The sequence below is a fragment of the Chelonoidis abingdonii genome, chromosome 4, assembly GCF_003597395.2.
Source record: "Chelonoidis abingdonii isolate Lonesome George chromosome 4, CheloAbing_2.0, whole genome shotgun sequence".
Lineage (NCBI taxonomy): Eukaryota > Metazoa > Chordata > Testudines > Testudinidae > Chelonoidis > Chelonoidis abingdonii.
Window position 1 is genome coordinate 40,120,964 of NC_133772.1, and position 24,328 is coordinate 40,145,291.

The 24,328-nt window shown below is 41.7% G+C and overlaps 1 protein-coding gene across 1 annotated transcript in view; it reads right to left on the reverse strand.

The window, feature by feature from the left end:
• Positions 1-24,328, reverse strand: part of CHID1 (chitinase domain containing 1) — a 323,968-nt gene that overhangs the window by 237,697 nt on the left and 61,943 nt on the right. The window contains 1 exon segment of the mRNA XM_075065078.1: positions 2,443-2,479. Coding sequence (XP_074921179.1) covers positions 2,443-2,479 — 37 coding nt within the window.

Here is a 24,328-nt window from a genome sequence, read left to right on the forward strand (position 1 = left end):
GATGCGTATCTGCCACTGACTCAAACCCAGCTTTTTGTTCCATTATGGAACTCTTCTGCCAATAACACTATCTTCCTACGGACACTGAGTCACCTCATTAGATCCCATAAACATGTTCCATGCACTGAAACAAAGGCCTAATGGAAATCTATAAAATATGCTGTGCCCATTTATTAAACAATCATTTTCTAAAAAAAAAGTAGCCTCAAGGTAAAGATTTTTGTGGAACAACCAGGTATCAAGCGGCACTGACTACTCAGACCTTTGTCATGAAGTGCATTGTTGATTGAGATATTAACATAGAAGCAAAGACTTTCCCTGGGATTGACAAAATGTAATACCTTATAGTTATATATATTTGGCCTATCACCAATTTTGAACAGAGGCAGAATAAATACCCATCTTCATGTCGCTCTGGATGACATTTGTGCACCAGATGTCTGGAACAGCATATGCAGCCATGGTGCAGCAATACTCTCACCTGTCTTCAGCATCGCTGGGGTAATGTTACAAACCTCTGGTATCATCCCAGTCTTAAACTTATGGACTGCAATCCAGACCTCTTGGTTGAAGGAAGGTGGCTCTACTGGAACTTCCTATTCCTCTTCAAATGGAAGAGGGACTGCAGGTGATGGACAATTGAGGAGTATCTTGAAATGATCTTTCCAATGATGCAACTGATCCTGAAGATTCTTGCTGTTGCTGACATACAGATTCTCTACTGGGCAAGCTGTGGCCACCTTCCCCCACAACTACCACAAAGCTGAATAGTGGGTGTGGAGACTGCACCTGACAGCATCCTGGTCTAAACTGACTGCCAGAGTCAACCACCAGGATTCTCTATCTTTCTTACATGATGACTTGATGATGTCCCAAAGTCAAATCCATTCAGCCTTTGCTTTTGCATTCAACAAACAATTCAAAGACTCAAATGGTAGTCTTGTTTTTAACTTAACTCTAACTGCAGTGAGCATCTCCTCACTGATCCATGGTTGATATTTGAAGGGCTGAGGCTCCAGCACTGAACTGACAACAGTCAGCATGGTTGATCTGAAAATGCCACTCTTCATCAGATGACAGAGGGAGAGCGCCTTCAGTCTCTGATGCTTCGATATTCTTCAATAGCTCAGAACAGAAAGCTACCTGGTTGAATTGAACTAATTTTAGCCGATTAACTGATTGTCTTTCAAGTCAGAGGCACACTTTTGTCAGTGGAAACAGATGTCCAATGTCAAGTTCAGCACCTCTACAAACTTGTACATCCATGACCCTTGACCAATGTGATTGTTAGTGAGGGCATGACGAATAACAGTCCTAGTGAAACCATCTGGGCTGTACCAAGTCTGCTTGTGAAACTTTAGGTGACAGAAGTGAGAGTCAGTGATCACCACGTCACTGGCAGCCACAAATTCCAGCAGTCACTGCCCCTTCCTGTTCTCCTGCCCGACACCAAACTTCTCAAGCATACACTTGACTACGTGTCATTAGCTTTTCCTGTTAGCACATTAAAGTTTCCCTGGATCATGAGGACATCTCTTCTTGAAGCTTCATAAACAATTAATTGGAGCTACTGGTAAAAGTAATCTGCAGCCACATCATTGGTGTTAATGTGACTACACTGCAAGGATGGTAAGATGCTCACAGATGGCCTGGAATCAGACAGTGATAGGTCACTCATTAATCACCTACCAACTCTGCAATACCCACTATGCACTGGGTGAAAGTACAGTGGCTATCCCTTGCTAAGGCAATCTATTGGGGCAGTCTGAGGAGGGGGAAAAATGTGTGGTCATCAACTTTCTTTTCATGGTTTCCTAGCCAGTACACTTCAGATAAAGCACAGATATCAATGTTCAGACATTTAAACTGCACGACAGGGAAAACAGCTGTAGCTCTTTTGGACATTGTTCAAATGCTTCAGACACCATTTTATATATGATGCAGAATATCGGAATGGTCCCTTTATAAGCTTTCATTGGTAATTTTCACATCAGGAGTAGAGAAACTCTTGGCTGTTTGTCAGTTAACTATAGGTATTGAACCCTGTCTAAGGAGCCAGTAAGTTCCAACCTGCCACCCAGTGACCTGCTAACAGTTGCTAGAACTAGAAGCTGAACTCTGACAGAGGGCTTAAGTCCTGAGAGCTGAATGACAGAATTAGGGATGGGAGGGTCCCTGATTATATTTAAATCCAGCATAGGAACAAGAAGTTGTCCAGGCAACTGGGTTTCCCCTGTTTAGGACCGTTTCTCTTGTGTTACCTCGTCCTACTGCCTGACTCTGATCTCCTAGTATCTGACCCAGCCTGGCTTCTGCTCTGATCACTAGGTCAGACCATCCATGTCCTGGTCATGACACTGTTTCAGTACCAGGACAACTGACAATAGTGTTGCAGGTGATCAGTTTAGGTATTAAACATCCTCACAATGTGAACGTACTGACCATGAAGGGCTCTCCACAGTCTTGAGACCCCACTTTTCTATGATGCCTACAAGAAACTGAACAATTAGTCTACAGCACGAGGGACAACATGGTATAGTTGATTAAGTGGAAATAAGGTGGAGAAAATTTATATAATTTTCACAATTTGATGTCATCCTTCTCCTTCGCTTTTTATCTATTGCTTATCTTAGTGGATCATTGCCCACCCAAACAGCTTGTCTTCCTATGTTACCAAAACACAAAGCATAGCCAGCTTGCTCCATGTATATGCTACCTATAGTTTATTCATACTAATGATATTAGCATTATCTCCCATATGTAATTTCATATTTCAAATATGAGGGCAATCGGAAAGAAAGTCTGCCACCAGAAAAGGTCAGGACAGTGTATTAGGAGTATTACTGCTTTCACAAAATTACATACCCCAGTCTGTCACAAGCACACTGACCTTTCCATGCTCTCAACAGCAAACATTGGTAAAACAGCACCATGTTTAATAGATACTGCTCAGTAAGTATAATTGTTCTCTGATATGTTTGTGCTCTCGTATTTAACAAAATCTGCTGATTCAAAATCCGTTTTGAAATAAGTTTCTGGGTTCCTGCTGTTCTAATACCTCATGTTATTTACTTATCCAAGTTGCAAAGATTTAAATTTGCCTCTCAGTGATCTGGCAATAATAAAAACCTGAAGTGTTGGTGTCCTTATTTCAGAATGTACTGTAACCTTAGAATATACCTATTTTATAATATAATTGAGTTTGTTGGCCCTATTAGACCATAAAGATTACCATATTGTTTCCTTATTAGTTCTGTTTCGAAATTACAACTTGCTGTGCACGTTTATAAACAAAAAGTTCCACCTCCTAGGATAGGAACCACACAAGAACACCTGTTTCCTTGCAGGAAATCACTGGAAGGTATTTAGATTTGTGGCAAAAACATTGCAACAATTTTGAAAAAAGAAGAGTTTGATCTCTTGCAAAATAAAACTCAAGATACTTTAATAATTGTGATCACCTTTTAAGGGTGTGAAATATCTGATTCCTTTTATATATGGAAACACTTGCTATATGTAAGGTTCTTTGAACTGAGCAATTGGTATTGATTTTGATTTAAAGAAAGGTAGAGCATTTACCAGAGTGGAGGAAGAGACTCAAACATTTTTTTAAAACTGTATTTGCAGAAGATTTAGGGCTTGAGTGTTCCCCATAATTAATACTCCAAAGAGGAATTTGGATAGCCCAGAACTAATGAAGCTTGGAAAGCACAAACCTGCAACCAACAGTAAAAGTGAGTAAGTTAGTAAGTGCTCATAATGTTACCTAAACTGAAAAGGGAACAGAACTGACACAAGGGGAATGAGCTGTTGTTTTACTATGTTCAATGTAAAACAAAAACCTAAATGTATTACTGTATCAATAGCAATGTAAGGAGGTTTTTGTTTTTTTTTCAAATATTGCCACTAGTGCCAGTTTTATCCCAACATCCCCACAAGGATGTAAACTACCTTCTCAAGATAAATTAACAATCTTTTGAAGTTTAGAGGAGGAGCCAACATATGTTCACTGAAAGCATATAAAAAGGTTGTTTTGAAATAATGTATTTATTTTGCCATCTCACTGTCAACCATACCCATTAGACTCAATTCCTCCTGGGCATAAAGGCTGCTTAAGTTCTAGATGAAAACACCATGTAGCTCTCAGGCAATATGCTCATAATGAATGGAGATGAGCCATTTACTGAGTTTTAAAATACCATGCAATTTTTATGACAATTTAGAAGTCATTGTGCTCACACCACACAACATTTAAATTATGGAACAATCCTCCAAAAGTTGAGTAAATGCATAGCCTTTTGCAGCATGGCCCCTGTATAAACACAGTAAAATCAGTTTTGTTTTCTCATGAACTAATACCTGCAAACAAAGTGATAGGACTAGATGCACTGAAAAGAACTCACTGACAGAAGAGCACGTTCTGAGCATCAGCTGGACACAGGCCACCCAGAATGGTATTTTATGTTTGGGTCCCTGTATAAATTCGGCTCAGCTTGATACTTTGCTTTATTGTCAGGAGGGATAAAAATTTACTTTTTTTTCCTGACAAAATTTTTTTTTTAAAGTTTTTATTTAAATCAGAATTTTTATTTTGTTATTTAAAAATAAGCCTGTTTAAAATGAATTCTGCATTTAATACAAAATATGTCCAAGACCTAAACTTATTTATAATCTCTTAAAACATTTAAATACAAAATAAATATGCTCAAATCCATGAACCTCTATCAAAAATTTGAGTTAAAGAATGTTTTTCTATATAAAAAAAATAATCAGGAGGAAAAAATCTAACTTTTGAGGTCCAGCCTTATAAATATGGCACAATAGGTCATGTACTGTATTTAGGGCTCATTTTAATAAAAGTCAGTGTAATGTGCTGTTTTGTGTGTTTAAGTTCCAGTTACCATACTAATACAGCTTGACACAAATCATGAGCAAAAAGTTAATTATCTAATAAATAAGCAATAGACCATTCACTATTTTCTAACATACTAAAAAAGTATAGTTTAATTAATACATTGAAAACATTAAGATTAAATTGCTTAAATAACTGTTATAGTGTCACCTACCAAGTAACAAAAAGATGTACCAAATCTAGTGTAAAGGCTCTATTTAGTTGTAAAGCAACATGTTTTAATTATTATGTCAAACAACGGAATGTACCTTTCTTTAGAAAATAATTGAAGTACAAATGGAAAAGCTGACTAAAATCAATTATTTAAATTGAAGCCTTTCACTTTGTGGTTTAAATCAATCCACCCTATTCACTGTACTTTGACATCATCTTAGACTTGAACAGCAATTAGTGACTAAGAGTATATCTACGCTGCAATTAAAAACTCATGTCTGGCTTGTGCTAGTTGACTCAGGGTCACCGGGCTTGGGCTAAAGGGCTGTTTAACTGCAGTGTAGACGTTCAGGCTTGGGCTCAAGCCTAAGCTCTGGGACTCCCTCTCTCGTGGGGTCCCAGAGTTCAGGCTCCAGACCAAGCATCTGCACCTCAATTAAACAGCCCCTTAATCCACGCCACGCAAGCCTGAATCAGCTGCCACAGGCCAGCTGCAGGTGCCTAACTGCAGTGTAGACATACCCTAAAGGGCTGAGTCTACTGAAATGCTGGCACCTAAACTCTCACGGACATGAATGGAAATCAGAGTACTTCAGACCTCATGCAACTTTATTCCCACCCCATTGTGATGAAAAGTCTTTTGAGCCTAATATTAGGCCAAGAGATTTCACCTACACCTTGCTCAGTTTGGTTAAACAAACCAGCAATGGCATGACTCCAGTAACATTCTATTTGTTGCTTTAAGTTAGGAGAGAATGTCACCTAGACCATCCAGCAACTATTAGAACCAGTTTTTCATCTGGCTTGAATATAAATAACAAGCTTGAGAAATGTACCCAACACCTTAGCCCAAGGACTAAGCCAACTAGTTCTACTAGTGTGCTGCTATGCCCTTTTAAGTAAAGTACCTTCCTACTGCATTCCTTTTAAGCACAACATGCTGAATCAAATTTCTATTTATTGTAAGTTAATAACCTCCCCTACATTTGATTTTGTACCCTTCTTGGCATAAATGTTTCCTGTGGCAGATCTTGGTGCATCATTATCTTCTTTTCAGTTCCTTATTTCTCTACACTGTGTTCCACCTCCTACTTTCCATTACTCCCCACCAACCTTAGTACTATACTCCACTTCCAGAGTAGCCTGTCATTCTTATCCCTTCCTACAGTTCTGAACAGCAGCAGTGAAGATTAATGAAATTCTGGTCACTTTCCACTCTACTGCAGCTTTGGACAGAAAATGCACAGGCACTTGAGCTGTCTAAGATAACCTTGTGAATAGAAAGGCTCTTTGCAGCCACAACAAAAAATAAGCAGAAGGGCTAGAAACTTAATTTTAAAAAATAATGAAAGCTTAGATTTAGCAATAAGAGAAGTTCTCAACCTCCAGGAGAATGGGTTTTTCAAGCCTTATGCATCCCACCTCAAACATCTGCAGCTATGGATACACAAAATATTGTATACAAGGAGTACACATTATGTTCAAATGTTTGAGGGGGAGAACAGTGTTTTTGGTTCTCCTGACTTTCAAATAAAGCCAGCAGCATTGTTGCTGTGCATTTCGTGAAACTAATAAAAAGCTAACAATCTGATAAGAATTATTTGCTGAGACAGCAGCAGCTTTAATATGCTTCTTTCAAAGACTGGGATGTAAAAAAGGTAAAGGTGAAAGATGCTCAATTACAAGTTTAACTGTGCTTGTTCTGCTAGCAAGTAACAAATGTGGGCAATTCTATTCCTTGGTAGATAAATATTCCAAAAATGCTATAAGAGAGAAGGAGAAGTGGTATCAGGGTGTACTATAGGTGTAATCCAGTGAAGAATGTGAAGATTTATTTGCTGTGGCAACGAATATGTGAAAATGCAAGTATGAAAAGAGATACCACAATACAGAATTGAGTGTGAGTACAATTAAGACTCATATCAAGCAAGTTGCCATTTCAACCAAGTTAGTAAGTGAGAAGTTGAACGAGACTAGATACCATCCAACTCCGGTACTATGACTCTTGGTACATCTAAAGGATAAGTGGAAATGATGATATGCAGTTTATGTGCAGTTCCATTGTTCAAGGTCTATGTTGCCTGACACTATGGAACAAGCAGTGCTATCAGGACACCTTCTAAGCTATGAAACTAGGATGAACAACTAATATGTACATTAATATAAGCTACTTTCATGGCCAAAGGTTCTTATAGTAGACTTCCTGATCAAACTCTTGCACAGATCCAGAATCATATCTTTAAGAGGAAGATCCAATGATCTAAGCAGTCAATGAAGCAGAAGACACAAGAGCATCATCATTAACTCAATAAAGGATGACTGATGTCTGTCCATGATGTGAAATCCAGGTTACATCCAGAACCCTTCAGACTTACAGCAACCGTTACAGGAAACAAGACAAGATAAAATTAATTACAGCTAGGAAATCAGACTTCCCGGTAGCCAAAGATATCAAGGCTGCTAGGCTTCAGTACGCACAGACTTTCTATGTCTTATCTCTAAGTGAAACCAATCTCTCACTGTGTTCAACTTCTCCCGGTTGAAAATGTCTGTTTGTACTCTGGTAGCACATAGGAGCCCCACTCATGGACGGGGGCCCTGTTGGACATACATGATTCCTGACCCAAAGAGCAAGTAAAAGGTAATAGACGACAGATAGATACAACACAGACAGACAGAACATACGGAAACAAGACAATGTGGGTCAGCAACATAGGCAGCTGGTGATGCTGCCTAACCACTATCAAGTTTTTTGTAGGTTTCACCACAATGGCAAGTTTCATGGAGGGTTCTGAAGGAGGACAGAAAGATGGTTTTGGAGATTCATTGGAGCACAGGCACTGGAACCTGGGTCTCCCACCTCCCAGCTGAGTGCCCTAACCCACTGGGCCATACAGTCATTCTAATAGTACCTCTCTCTGTCCCAATGCACATGTAATTATTTATGTACAGAACAACAGCTTCAACAGGAGAGACAGAGACCTGCCCCAGAATAGCCCACTGTCCAGTGGTTAGGGCACCCGAGTTCAAATCCTCTCTCTACATCAAGCAGAAGTGAGAATTCAACTCAGGTCCTCCACATCCTGGGTGAGTACCCGAAGCACTAGATTAAAAATTATAAGAAGGATGGCACCACAACCTCTTTCTTCCACATTTCCCACTCTTTTGTGGATTTAGATGTGTTCAGAGCATAGCTACCACATCAGTCTCCATACGCAAGATACGCAGGGAGAATCCCACTGGGGCTTAGATTCAAGATAAATGGTGAGCTTCTGGAGAGAAGCAGCAGGACTTCGGTGCTGTGTGCATGCCCGTCCACCCACCCACCCAAATTTAGTTTTCTTAGGGACTTTAACAGAGGAAACTTAGGCATCTAGGGACTTTAGGTACCTACAGGGTAGGTAGCAGCTGACAAAAGTTCCGTGAATGACAGCGTCACCTAAACGTTGGACTTAGGCACCGACAGTGGCAGTTCAGCACTTAAGTGATTCCTACCCAAAAGGTGCTTGCTTGGCTTATCTCAAACTTTTTCTCCTTACTGTTTCTACTCCAGTGGAAGAGCCATTCTTATCAGGACACTTCCTCATTTCAACACAACGCTATTTTCTTCTGAGAAGAAATCCAAGGTATCTCATCTGCTCAAACAACAATTTTTATCAGGTTCCATCAGCTCTATGGTCCCAAATACAAGAGTGGTAGGATCTATACACCCTTAGATGTATAGTCAACATCTGAAGGATCATAGAGGCACCCCTTCTCAGGAGGCCATGTGTTTGGCTAGCTCACTGTTAACCCAAGGATATCGTGCGTGATGCAAAACAAAGCAATGCTGGCTTTTATGGATTAGGAATACAAGGAGAATAAGATGTACATGATCTGAAATTCAGTGTTTGTCAAAGCGTTTAAGTTTGTAAAAAATGGTTGCCTGTGTCAGTTTCAGTTTAATCTCCTACCAGAAAGATTAGCTCCATGCTTTCATGCCACATTATGGCATACCAAATGAGGGGTCATCATTCAACTAGAAAAGAACATACATTTTTTAAGGTAGTAACTAACGAAATGAGGCTAAGCCAACAATACAGAAGTTCAGTTTCTCTTTTCCAAAAAGAAAAGTTACAGAGCGTTATCCCAGCCAGTTAACATTTTCAACTGCTGAAGAAAAATGTAGGTTACAATTAAAATTATGAAAATAATGCTAAATGCCATTAGAATGTAAGGGGCACTCTCTTCAGCAGCCTAGTAAAAGGCATATTAGAACAGAGAAGAGAAGTGATGAATCACAGTAAAACAGTATCAGGTTTTATCATCTCTCTGCTCTAAGAGCTATACAGGAATGGCTGGTGAGATATTTCCAATCTCCCTTAAAGTCCTTTGTATTATAATGCATATGTAAAGGGGAAAAAATCTCCTGCCACCCACTTCTTACTACTTTTTAAAATGAAATATCAAGAATACTTACCCTCAGCATACTACAAATGGGCTGAGAAATCAAGTTTTAAGGCATCAGACTGTTTGAAAGGTACAAAGTGCTTTTATGCTTTCAACTTTTTTTCGTCAAATAAGAAATCATCCACACTAAGGAGCAGAGGTAAAAATTATGTCTGGGATATAATAGCACCTAGCTGAGAATGGATGGGGAGCAGAAAGATAATTTAAAATTTTGTGCTTAACATACAGATATGGCAAACTACTCAGAGCAAAGAAATCACAGAATATTTGCCAGAGACGTGATTTTAAACAGAACCTGTAAATTTGCATCAGGTTATAAACAAATATCGGCTTGTTCAAAGTCTTAAACCCATTTTGGAAAGGTTTGACTCAGCCATTTTAATTTGATTGGGGCGGAACAGATCCTGTAAGTTCTCAGCCTAGAAGCATATTTCAGAACTTCATTCTAATAACTTCAACCATTTTTTTAATTAAATATAAGACTATGAAAGCTAAACTTCTTTCAGCTTGCAGCTTACTTCAAACTTTTGCAGAAAGCCTTACTTATCAAGAGATAGAAAAGTACCATTTTAATCATTTAGATTAGCTTGAGCCTTAGCACTAGGCCCTGCATAGAGGATGGTGCATAGGTGCAGAAGGAACTCTGGGATGGAATTGAGGCAATTCTCTCCTTGATCCTAGGTAGAGAGACAAGTCACTGCAGCCCTCCACAGGCCAGAACTTACTTTCTCCCTCCATGTTGACTCAACTTTTCTAGTCTGCACTTCCCTCCGCACTCAGGTGTGCTGGGCATTAATACTGCCACACAAGAAGATAAAGGGATCTTGCTCTCCCTTCTTCCCTTGCACAGCTGCATTAGGCTGGCTCACAATCAGGCTCTAAATGTATGTCATCAGGTTTAAGTTATTTACTTTATATGCTAAGGATTTTTTTTATTGCTTGCAGAGAAGTACTAGTATAGCTTTAATTTCACAGCAAATGAGTAGGCACACTTCATATATCTGCTAACATTTACCATTCACCCACGAAAGCTCACGCTCCTAAACGTCTGTTAGTCTATAAGGTGCCACAGGATTCTCTGCTGCTTTTACAGATCCAGACTAACACGGCTACCCCTCTGATACTTAACATTTACCAGTTCTTCCTGAGAACCCTGCTAAGTCTGGGTCTCTGGCAACATCCTCATTTGTCCCTCTGATTGTTTCCCTGATGTAATGGTCAAGAACATCTGTTTTTAAATTAAATACTACTCTGATATTTAAAATGCTAGGCTACTGGAAACTAATCTATCTCAAGGCTTGCTGGAGGAGGGAATTTACTCCCAGTCTACTGTATCCAACTTTTTGGGGGAAACAGTTGTGGAGAACTCATAAATCAATAGAACTTGATGTATATTTCTATTATTCTGACGCATAATTCTGAATGTTGAGTCCCATAAGGGCAAATGAAAACATACTGTTTGAAGATTTCTGTTTTAGCGCTATGTAGCACATTATTGAGACAGGTATAGATAATATTGTTTTATAGCATGACTGATCTTGGCTTAATAGTTTCATGTACTTCCAGTATTCTGTGCTATATTTATTACAAAACAATGAAGTGTAAAACCACACAATCTTTACTTGTGTTACTAATACCTCCTTGGATTTTTGAAAATGAAGTAAGTTATTTTAAAAAAAATCTGTTTACTTTAGACCATTGTAACAGTTTATGCTCAATACAGATAAGCCTCCAAACTTTTTGAAGGCTTAAGAGGAAACTCTTTTTGAGATTCAGCAGTTCTACCAGCTCTTTCTGAACTGGAAATTCTGATTAAATAAAGTTACCATCTTTAATAGTTTCATGAACCTGCTATGGTACAGAAGATATAAAACTGACATTTTAATAGTGATCTTTCTTAAAAAAGATGAGCTCTTGGCTGTGCCAAAATACGTTTAGAAGTTTATCTTGTTCAGGTCCCATAATCCACTTTAAATATTCCATAAAAGCTTCTAGATGAAAGGAAAGGAATCTATTACTTGTTACTCATCAACCAGCACTCTCCTGCATCCTTAAGACTGATGTTACAAAGAAAGGAGATTCAATGTGTAGAGTGTAATTTGCTCAGTGCGTATTCTGACATATTATAGGCACATGAAGGGCATGATGCGATTAGATTATGAAGTCAGTGACCACAAATGGCACTGCTTTAATAGTAAAAAGAACAGGAGTACTTGTGGCACCTTAAGACTAACAAATTTATTTGAGCATAAGCTTTTGTGGGCTACAGCCCACTTCATCGGATGCATGCAGTAGAAAATACAGTAGGAAGATATATATATATTATAGTATATATAAGACATAACACACACATACACACACACACACAGAGAACATGAAACAATGGGTGTTACCATACACACTGTAACAGAGTGATCAGTTAAGGCGAGCTATTACCAGCAGGAAGAAAAAACTCTCTGTAGCGGTAATCAAAATGGTTCATTGCAGCAGTTGACAAGACGGTATGAGGAGCAGGGAGGGGGGAATAAAGATGGGGAAATAGTTTTTACTTTGTGTATATGACCCATCCACTCCCAGTCTTTATTCAAGCCTAAATTAATGGTGTCAATTTTGCAAATTAATCCAATTCGCCAGACTCTCACTGGAGTCTGTTTCTAAAGTCTTTTTTTTATTGTAATATTGCAACTTTTAGGTCTGTAACTGAGTGACAAGTGGACTGGTCCAGGCTGAGGTTGATGATGGGGTGGAAATTGTTGAAATCATGGTGGAATTCCTCAAGGGCTTTCTTTTCATGGGTCCAGATGATGAAGATATCATCAATGTAGCAAGTAGAGCAGGGGCATTGGGGATATGAGCTGAGGAAGCGTTGTCTAAGTCAGCCATAAAACGTTGGCACAAACCAGATGTCAAGAATTAAACATACAAAAACTAGTCAGAAGAACACTTCAATCTTGTCAGCTGCACATAATCGGACCGATTTTCATTACCACTACAAAAAGCTTTTTTCTCTCCTGCTGGTAATAGCTCACCTTAACTGATAACTCTGTTAGAGTGTGTATGGCAACATCCATTGTTTCATGGTGTGTGTGTGTGTGTGCGCGCGTGTCTTCCTACTGTATTTTCTACTGCATGCATCCGATGAAGTGGGCTGTAGCCCAAGAACGCTTATGCTCAGATAAATCTGTTAGTCTCTATGGTGCCACAAGTACTCCTGTTCTTTTTGCGGAAAGAAACTACCACGGCTGCTACTCTGAAACCTGCTTTAATAGTGTATAAGGAGAGGTTGTGTTTTAGGAGACAATAAAAGTCACATTAAAGTGACCACAGAAAGTTATTTACTGCTATGCTTAACAGAAATAACAGCTTTTAATGCTCTCAGTGTCCAGGAAACCAATCCACAGCACTATTCTACCACATACCTAATGTCTATTATAAATTCCAAACGCATCCCTGCTTCCTGACATAGTGGGATGAACCACAGGGCAGACTAATTTATTAAATTGTCTTCAAAACTGAACTCTCCCTTATAGATTAAAACTATCCTGGATGAGCAGATGTTAAAAGACAAAAGCAATATGCCCCAAATTCCAGGACAATATAAAAGGGCACTTTTTTTAGTCTGGGTTCTCTAGCAGCATGGAGACTGCGTATAGGGATGTCATATTTCTGAATGACTACTGGGCCAAAAGAACCCTTAAATTCAGCAGCAGCAGCCGCAGGCAACTCTGCTAAATGAGCCAGTCATACTTCACAACTCTGCTAACCAAGGAGGGAGTTTCAAAACACTGAGCTGATCACTGGTCCCCATTTCAGTCTATGACAAAGCAGAAGCAACAGTGGAAGCTGGTACCTACATTTTAGATTGCCTAATGCTTTCCTAGATAAAGGTCTCTTGTAAGTATTTCTCTGAGCTTGCACACCTTGATTTGCAGAACGACTTTGACATTCAGCTGGGCAAACACCCTCAAGCTACAGCAGTGCCTTTTCTTTACCCTCCCATGAAATTCTGCTCAGCTTTCGCTGAGATATAAATTCACCTGCTTTCGTCAAGAAAGTTTAGATAACATGCTAAAAGTAAGTGAACCGAAAAGTTGTGAGGCTAAGCTGATACCACTACAACCAAAGTAGCCACCATGTGCTGAGAGTGCAGGGGAGCAGCCAGAGCAGCAGTAAGGATCTGTGGGCAAAGGCAAATGGGGCTGCTTCCCACAGACCCTGTGCATGCCCTTGGTAGACCAATGCCTCCTTCTGGGTGGCTCCATACCGGAATGGAACAAAACTAGGCTCCTCTCCCATAACACCCACATTTGGGCCACTACCTGAATCCTGGGACATCACGTTGGCCGGAGATCCCCGGCTTCCAGGGGGTCGGGAGGGTCTAGAGAGCTGAGCCAGACTGGGCTCCCCCTCTGGAACACAGCAATCTATTGCCCCCACCCCCCACACAAAGGGATAACAATCTTCTACTGCCAGTCAGTCCTGTAGCTCAAGTAGTAGCAGTCCAGCCTGCAGTGCTGCACATTTAAGGTTCAAACCATGCTGATCGTACAAACTGGGGTGCTGTTCCTTTAATATTTGTATATAATTTCCTAGAGGGAAATTCCTCTTAAAGAGGGGGGATTAACATTATTACAGTCAGGGCCAGCTTTAGGCCGATTCTCCCGACTCCCCAGAATCGGGCCCCGCGCCTAAGAGGGCCCCTCTCCAGGAGGTCTTCGGCAGCCTGTCAGCAGCGGGGGGTCTGCTCCAGGGGTCTTCGGTGGCACTTCAGCGGCAGGGGGTCCTTCGGTACCACGGAAGACCTGGAGCAGACCCTCCGCCACCAAAGTGCCGCCAAAGCCCCGGACCGCCGCCAGGTATTCGAATCGGGCCCTGCGGGTCATAAAGCCGGCCCTGATTAAGGTTACAAACCAAGCTCTGAAAAATTAAGAAATGCCAGACTGCTACCTGTACAACCTTAGTTCTGCCTCCTCATGCTTATGCATTGAACTCCTTCGTTCAGTGCACATGATGGAAGCACAAGAGGAGAGGATAGAATTGAGGTTGAATGCACAACTGTGAATGTGTTGGGGGGTTTTAAGTTTTCAAATGCTTCATTTACAATGTAAATCTCTCTCATATATAGTGCTTTTCCTCAGTGGATTGGTACAGTCATTTTACAGATAGTATTAATAGTATTTTTGCTACCTAAATAATATTTTAATGAAGTTTTCGGTATATATATTTTATTTAAAGTTAGTAATAGCATCCAAGTATATGCATTCAGCAGGTATTAGTAGGCTATGTCTTAGACCAGCAGTTCTCAAACTGTGGGTCGGGACCTCAAAGTGAGCCACGATCTCATTTTAATTGTGTCACCAGGACTGGCATTAGACTTGCTGGGGCCCAGTGCTGAAACCCGAGCCCCGCCGTTGGGTCCTAAACCCAAGCCCCACTGTGTGAGGCGGAAATCAAAAGGCTTCAGCCCTGTTTGGTGGGGCTCTGGCTTTGGCTTCAGCCTTGGTCAGTGGGGCTCAGGCTACAGACCCCACACCTAGGGCTGAAGCTCTTGGGCTTTGGCCCTCTCACACAGAGCAGTGGGGCTCAAGTGGGCTCAAGCTTCACTCCTCCACCCTGGGGTCATGTAGTAATTTTTGTTGTTGGAAGGGGATCACAAAGCAATGAAGTTTGACAATACCTGTCTTAGATGAACAGTTAAACCTGGGAAACAAGACATATGCACATTGCAGCATAGAGTTGCCAATACCAACAACAAAGGGTAAGATTCATAGACTATTGAGAAGAGAGTGAAAGCTATTGTTGATCCAACTTCTGGATGAAAAGACTGGCCACACCAGCCAACACAAAAGCCCACTACTAAAATGTTACATTCCAGAAAGACACTAAAGGAACCAAACCAGTGACAAAGCAAAGAGGGGAAGTCGGCTATTAACAATCCTTCTGAGGAGAAACAAGTATTTTAAACTTAACTGTGGAGAGAAAAATATAGTACGAATGTCTCTGTACACATTGTAAGAGTCAGTCACTGCATGAGAGGGTTGATGTCATAAAGGGACTTTAAGCAGCCAGAAATGATTTTTTTTTTTGGTGTGGCTCTCTCAAGTACAGGGCATCAGAGAATAGAAGACAGACTCAGATATGCTGTAATAACAATATTTGTAACCTGAACTTCTTAGATGAGTAAGCCAAGTTTTAGCATTCTCCCTAGGTTGAGCCTGGTTTATTGTGTTATATAAAGCCTTAAGGTAATTTGAATTGTATTGATTTATAGGACTAATAACTGAGTCATTCCTACAGAAAGAAAAACAAATCTCTGACACTAATGAGAAACTGAGGGCAGAGAGGAGGTGGGGGAGAAGGCAAGTTGATGGTCAAAGGCGAGGGACCAGAGTGGGTAGTGCTACTAGAATGACTGCAATCAAGCTGATGCACAGAAAGCCTGGAGACTGCAGCAGAAATTAGGAGACAGGAAGGTAAAAAAATTTCTGGAGGCTATCTTCCTAAATGTTACCTCACTGGTGCTGTGACAGCAAAACTCAAATTAAGTCTCCTTAATTTCAAACTGGTAAGTACATCACATACTAAACCAACAAAGGGTAAAAACTGCTTAGAGCTTGCCTCATTTTTGCCTTGATAAATACCAAATTAAGCTAGCCCCACAAAAGACATGTATCCAGAAACATCTCTGCTCATTTCATCTTTTCTAGTATTTAAATTGCTTCCCAACGTAGAGAACAGCTAAGTCAGCAACATTATTACAAGGAAGCAGATTTTACATCTTTCCCTAAGGAAAGATAGATGAACGCTTTGTTTAGAAAAAACTGAACTTCTGAGGGAACAAGGAGGGAGAAGAGAGAAAGAATCTGTTGCTGTACCTAGGAAAAAGAAGAGTTACTTCTGACAACACCTCCCTCCAATCCTCTTTATGAAAGACATTCAAATAGTACAAGTGAAAGTTACTTTTAATTATGCCTTGCTGTTTAGTGAATATTTTGTGAGTTATATTGCTAATACAATATCTTCAACTTGATCCATTAATTTTATGATTGCTGTCACCATCATCAGTGGCACCAATGATACTGCAAGAATGACCTTGAGTGGGTCACTGAAGGCTATGTGGCTCTGGGAAGAAAGATAAAGGAGTTTGAGGTGCAAGTCATGTTCTCGTCCATCCTCCCTGTTGAAGGAAATGCAGGCAGGGACCACTAATTGTGGAAGTAAATGTGTTTACACAGGTGGTGTCAGAGAGGGGCTTTGGATTCTTTGACCATGGTATGTTGTTCCAGGAAGAAGGATTACTAGGAAGAGATGGGATTCACCTAATGAAGGAGGGAACAGCATCTTCGCAGGAAAGTTTGCTAACCTAGTGAGGAGGGCTTTAAACTAGGCTCACCGGAGGATGGAGACCTAAACCCTGAGGTAAGTGGGGAAGTGGAATACTAGGAGGAACACAAGGAGAAGGGTGCAAGAGCGGAGGCCTCCTGATTTATACTGAGAAAGCAGGGCAATTGGCTTGTTATCTTAGGTGCCTGTACACAAACGCAAGAAGCCTGAGAAACAAGCAGGAAGACTGGAATCCTAGCACAGTCAAGGAACTATGATGTGATTGGAATAACAGAGATTTAGTGGGGTAACTTACATGACTGGAGCACTGTCATGGATGGGTATAAACTGTTCAGGAACGACAGTGGGGAGAAGTGCACTGTATGTAAGAGAGCAGTATGATTGCTCAGAGCTCCAGTATGAAGCTGGAGAAAAGCCTGTGAGAGTCTTTGGGTTAAGTTTAGAGCAAAGCACTGAGGGTGATGTCATGGTGGGCATTGCTATAGACCAGCAGACCAGGAGGATGAGGTAGACAAGGCTTTCTTCGGACAACTAACAGAAGTTTTCAGATCACAGGTCCTGGTTCTCATAGGGGACTTCAATCACCCTGACATCTGCTGGGAAAGCAATAGAGCAGTGCACAGACAATCCAGGAAGTTTTTTGAAGAGTGTGGGGGCAACTTCCTGGTGCAAGAGCTGGAGGAACCAACTAGGGACCTCTTGACCTACTGCTCAGAAACAGGGAAGAATTGGTAGGGGAGTAGAATGGGTGGCAGCCTTGTAGCAGTGATCATGAGATGTCGAGTTCAGAATCCTGACAAAAGGAAGAAAGGAGAGCAGCAGAATACAGTCCCTGGTCTTCAGAAAAAGCAAACTTTGACTTCCTCAGGGAACTGATGGGCGATTGCTGGGAGGTTAATGTGAGGGGGAGAAGAGACCAAGAGAGCTGGCTGTATTTTTTAAAAAAACCTTATTGAGAGCGCAGGAACAACCATCCCCACGTGCAGAAAGATAGCAAATATGGCAGGCGACCCACTTGGCTTACAGAGGAATCTGTGTAAGCTTAAACACAAAAGGAAGCTTACAAGTGGAAACTTGGGCAGATACTAGGAAGGAGTATAAAAATATTGCTCGAGCATGCAGGAATGTAATCAGGAAAGCCAAAGCACAACTGGAGTTGCAGCTAGAAAGGGATGTGAAGGTAACAAGAAGGTTTCTACAGTTATCTTAGCACAAGAAGATGGTCAGGGAAAGTTGAGACCCTTACTAAATGGGGGAGGCAACCTAGTGACAGATGATGTGGAAAAAGCGAAGTACTCAATGCTTTTTTTTGCCTCGATCTTTACAGACAAGGTCAGCTCCCAGACTGCTGCACTGGGCAGCACACTATGAGGAGGTAAGCAGACCTCAGTGGTGAAAGAACAGTTTAAAGGTATTTAGAAAAGCTGGACATACACAAGTCCATTGGGCCAGATACAATGCATCAAGGGTGCTGAGGGAGTTAACTGATGTGACTGCAGAGCCATTACCATATCTTTGAAAACTCATGGTGATCAGGGGAGGTCCTGGACAACTGGAAAAACGCAAATATTAGTGCCCATTCTTTAAAAGGAAGAAGGAGAAATGCGGGGACTACAGACCAGTCAACCTCACCTCAGTCCCTGGAAAATCCTGGAGCAGGTCCTCAGGACTCCATTTTGAAGCACTTGCAGGAGAGGAAGGGGATCAGGAACAGTCAACATGGATTCACCAAGGGAAAGTCATGCCTGACCAATCTGATTCCTTCTATGATGAGGAAAACTGGTTCCGTGGATATGGGGAAGTGGTGGACATGTATACTTGACTTTAGCTAAGTTTTTTGACTTGTCTCCCACAGTATTCTGGCCCGCAAGTTAAAAAAGTATGAATTGGATGAGTGAACTAATCAGGTGGATAGAAAGCTGGCTAGATTGTTGGCTTAATGGCTGGTGATCAACAGCTCAATGTCTAGTTGGCAGCCGGTATCAAGTGGAGGGTCCCAGGGGTCAGTCCTGGGCCGGTTTTGTTTCATCTTCATTAAGATCTGAATGATGGAATGGTATGCACCCTCACAAGTTCACGGATGTACTAAGGCCAAGTCTACATACCTGCCGGATGCGGGTAGTAATCTATCTATCAGGGATGCGATAAATTGATCCTCCGAATCGACGCCCGTACTCCACCTTGGCAGGAGGAGTAAGTGGGAGTCAATGGGGGAGCCACGGCAGTCAACTTGCCGTAAGGACGGCCAGGTAAGTTGAATTAAGATACTTTGACTTCAGCTACGTAGCTGAAGTTGCGTATCTTAGATTGATTCTCCTCCAGAGTGTAGACCAGCGTAGCTGAGGGAGAGGTAGACACACTGGAGGGTAGGGATTAGGGTCCAGAGTGATCTAGACAAACTGGAAGATTGGGCCAAAAGAAATTAATGGAGGTTCAACAAGAACAAATGCAGAGTCTTGCACTTAGGACAGAAGAATCTCATGCACTGTTACAGGCTAGGGACCGACTGGTTAAGTGGCATTTCTTCAGAAAAGGACCTGGGGATTACAGTGGACAAGAAGCTGGATATGAGTCAACAGTGTGCCCTTGCTGCCAAGAAGGCTAATGGCATATTGCGCTGCCTTAGTAGGAGCATGGCCAGCAGATCGAGGGAAGCGATTATTCCCCTCTGTTCGGCACTGGTGAAGCCACATCTTGAGTATTGCGTCAATATACACTGAACTTTGTGTTCATCTGGTAAGCAGACAGATCCCAATACAGGACTGAATGAAGATGCTGTTCAGCACTGAATTGTGCGATTTCTACTTGTGATCGGTGATGAAATGCCTGCTGAGCCTGTCCACCAAAGAGTTTTGGACACCTAAAAAGTATGTTGCAGAAAGGGTGATGTGGTTATGGATACACCAGTTCCATAAGTTGACAGCCTCAATCCATAATGGAAAGGTGTAACAGTCTGTACCTTATGTTCACCTTTTTTACAAGACTATGATAAATTTTGTACGAAATATGCCCAATGAAATGAAAATTCAATTTGCTGGTCATTATTGTCCTGGTAAAATATTGTGGTCACCGCAGATCTTGATGCGGTATTTGTCGCATCCACTGCAGCTTGCACAAGATTTTATCCACGTCTACTTTCCTCAACAAGGGCTTGGAATTGAATCCAGTCCTCCAGGGGAGCTTCTCTCTGAACTCCAATAACTTTGAGTAGCTCATAAACTTATATTTCACTAACAAGGCCTGGTAATTAAAAATTCTGAACTGGAGGCTGGAAAATACAAATATCTTCCTACTTAAAGGTAAAAGCATTCAGCTCCCTTGTTCACCGGGGTAGTCCTCAGGTGTTGCTATCTGGATCTTTCCATGTGTTTGTACTACTATGGAATTAGGAGCAGGGTGCATGAACAAGAATGTGCTGCAGGTACAAAGTAGCACTTCTCACCCCTTTTCAAGAGTAGGGGTATACACTGCCAATGCATGCCATACCACTCTAGCTGTATAATGGTCTCATTCACTGGGACAGTTACCTAATTGGGTATGGTGACTACAGGATTTCCAAGAGTTTGTGCTACATATATTTTGAACTCTAGTGGAATTTGAAGCTCTGCTGCCACACACTCCAATAGTTCTTGATATTGCCTATGGTCATAAAAAGAGGCAATGAAGATGGGGAACTGATTCATCAAGTGAGGAACAGGATAAACCTGTTGGTACTGCCATTACCAGCAGATACATTTAGTCATCGTCCTCTTCTATATACTCCTGCTGAGCCGGCGGCTGCTGCTGTTTTGGAGGACAGGGATGGTGTGACTCTCTGATAGAGTGCATGGATCCAGGATGTTGTGTTTAACGGTTCCATGGACTCCAAAGGGTTGAAAGCTGGTTGGAGTGGACCACTCTAGGGCATTGGGTATCAGTGCTCTCTTGGAATGTTAACCTGTTGGAGTGAAAGATTGGTCCAAGACACTCAAAACCCTGCCTGAGCTACCATTCTAGTTGAAGAGGTAACGTATCATTTTGGGCATTGGATTCAGCCAACAAGATGGCCAGAGCCATCTACATCAGCAATTTCATGGGGAGGAAACTCCAGCTTGCTGACAGAATAGGAAACTGACTCCTTCTTGAAGTGGTATCCTTCTCTCGGATCAATATGTTGCTCAAAAGAAGCAGGTTTGAATGTAGAGGAGACCGGAGATCTCAGTTCATCCCAGAATATGAGGGATCCCAGTTATCAGTTCCACTGTATCCAGTGCTGCGACAGACTTAGTGATCAGCAGGTCCTTTCGGAATCAGGTTGATACCACTGGGGGGGGGGAGAGAGAGAGAGAGAGAGTCCCCCCCCATCTGGAGCTTTTCATCAGTACTGGTGGTTGATGATTGTTCAACTTATTAGAGGTGGTTGGCACTACTGTTAGTACCAGGGCTGATACCACAGGAGCTTTGCTCTAGCAAGCTTTCCCTTGGTAGGTTGGGAAGCTTAGGCAAACTTAAGTCCTTGGGATTCACATGCAAAGACTCATCCTGTTCGGAAGGAGTTGGCCAGGGATCCCTTCTCCTGGACGTAGGCTTAGGGTATGGCTACACTTGCTGGGTGGGTCTGCATTTCCCCCTGCCACCCGTTAACGGGTGGCCATATTCCCCCCCCTCCCTCACCCAAAGCACCGTGTTGTTCTGCTCTGCCCTGCCCAAGGCCAGAGCCTCTCGAAACTATTTGCTGCTCTGCCCCTGCCCCAAAGGGCCAGAGCCTTCGCAACATTTGTGCTCTTTGCCCTGCCCCAAAGGGCCAGAGCCTTCTGAACTATTTGCTGCTCTTCCTGCCCAAAGGGCCAGAGCCTGATCTGAACTATTTGCTGCTCTGCTCTGCCCTGCCCCAAAGGGCCAGAGCCCTTGCACTGTGTTTTGGTGCCCCGCCCAAACCAAGGGCTGGGCCCCTTATTGACTTTGTACTGCTCTGCCTGCCTCCACCAGCCAGAGCTATTGTAACGGTGTTTGGAGCGCCGCCGAGCCAAGGGTGGGCCCTATTGACTGGTTGCTGCTTGCCCGCCCAAACAAAGGGGCCAGAGGGTAGCGGACCGTTCGTTTGGTGCCCGCCTATATCCAAGGCAGGGCCCCTACTGACTTTGCTGTGTCCCAGTCCGCTCCACAGGGACCGAACGCCCGGACAGTGGACTGCGGACCCGAGGGACAGGATCCAGCGAGAACAGGACGAGGCCGGTGTGGCTCCCCTCCTCCACAGGGAGGGTTGAGCCCCGGCTTCCCTCGTCACAATGCTACTACCTTTCTAATTATAATGACAATGGTTTGCGCCTTTTGGCATACATGAAATGCCGAACAGCATGCAGCTAAATGAAAACATGAAAAACGCATTCATCCTTGGGAAGCAGGAAACGTGAATGAGAAAATGAGCCATGTTGCTAGCAGGAAAGCAGGACATTCCTGGAGCTTTTGCTATTTTCACTGACGAAAAGGAGTGAAGAATGTATGGGTGGGTAAGATGGAAACAGAGGGTGAATTAAGAAAATATCAGTCCTCTACCTTAAGAATGTTGTGAAGAAGGCAAGAGACACTGGAAGGGAGAGCAGAAGAGGATGTACAACAAGTCATTGCAGGAGACAAGGAAGCTGAAAACAATGGGGGAGGGGGGACACAATAAGCTACAAGTGGGCAAAAAGAAAAAAATGGAGTGAGACTTTCATTGTAACTTTGTTAACTTTTCATGTAAAATATTTTTAAGGGAAGGAAGGGCATGAGTACTATGTTTCTAACATGTTTAAGTTGCAGGGCAGGGCAACTTTTTCACCCTGGCTGGGAGGTCTACTTTCAAACCAGCTATTTTGTAATTTTTTTAAGCATTAAAATGAATCAACTGTTTATAATTGCAACTTTGAAGAATAAAAGATGGGAACTATTCACACTTCATGATCCCCACTGCCCAATATCACAAAAATCCAGTTTAGTTCCTATTGCCTTTTCCCATCATGGTTGATTTACTACCTTGGTAAGCGGAATCACAGAAAAAATTCACTCTACGTGTCTCAGAATCCAAGTAAATATTTCTCTACCACTTTAAAAGCCCAGGTTCTCATCCCTCATTGCATTTGCCATCTACAAGCTGCCTTTTCTGATGTCCTTTAAAATGTTTTGATAACATCTTGCCTATCCCTAAAAAAATTTTTTCATTTTCTCTATCAGCTGTTTTTCTCATTGCAAAGAGGAAGCACTGGGGACAAAAAGAAATATCTAAACATATACAAAATATATGCTATCTAGTCAATAGATTAGATTTGGTTTGTCTGTAGATAAACAAGAATTATTGCTCAAGTTCAAAACCACACATTTTGTATTCATGTATCTGGAAAAATAAGGACAAAAAACAAATACATCACGTTCAACTTACTCAGTCTGATATCTTTAAGATCATAAGGCATAATCAACAATAAAATACTTAACTAAATCCCTTTGAGTTGCAATTACACACACTTTAATGAAACTATGGTGGTAAAATTTTAAGTCTCACCTTCTCCATCCCTTCTGTCTCCACCTTCTCTCCCATCTTTCAATTCTTCTTCCTAGATCCATTTCATTCTATTTCCTCAGCACACATAATTTTCAATAAAAAGAGAACCTAAATATGATGCTTTATTCCAAATCTCCAATTTGGAGCTTTTGTATATCCTTCTAAGGGCTTGCCTACACTGGAAAGTTGCACCACTAACTATTAAACAGATACATTCACCCTAGTGTGGGCAGTTATTTTGGCATGAAAGGTAACTCATGCTAGCACAGCTATTTCCATTCAGGAAAGGGAATAACTATACCAACATAAGCCATCCTCTTACTGGTATAACTGCATCTACCTTAGGGCTTTTATTGGTATAGCTATTTCAGTAAAATAATCACACTAGTAACCTAAAATTATACTGATAAAAAACAAGTTTAGATCAGCCCCTCCCTTTCCCCCCTCTCAAAAAAAAAAAAAACAACACAAAAGAACCCCACACTGTTCACAGCCAGACCTTTTACTAAATCCAGGAATGGTCAGCTCAGGTGCTATATTAGGTTTTTGAAGCAGTCTTGAGTTATACTCAGTTTTACAGTTTGGGTGAATGGTGCACAAGGAGAAATGGTGGATTGGCCAAGATCCCACATGATTTACTGTCATATTGGATCAGAATCTAGGATAGTCCTAGCTCCTAATCCTTTGCTTTAGCTACTGTACTCATACAACCTATGCATACATTTATAAAATGAAGCAACATTTAGCAACACTGAGACGATTTGTTGAAAAATATTCTGGAAGTCTCCTACTGCTCATCTGCACTGGCAGGCATATACATGACACTTACAACACAGCAATCATGAATTACAGCATGTCTCTTAAAATATTACAAGCAATCTTAATTCTGTCATCCCAAACAGGGCTGGCTCCAGGGTTTTTGCCGCACCAAGCGGCAGCAAAAAAAAAAAAAA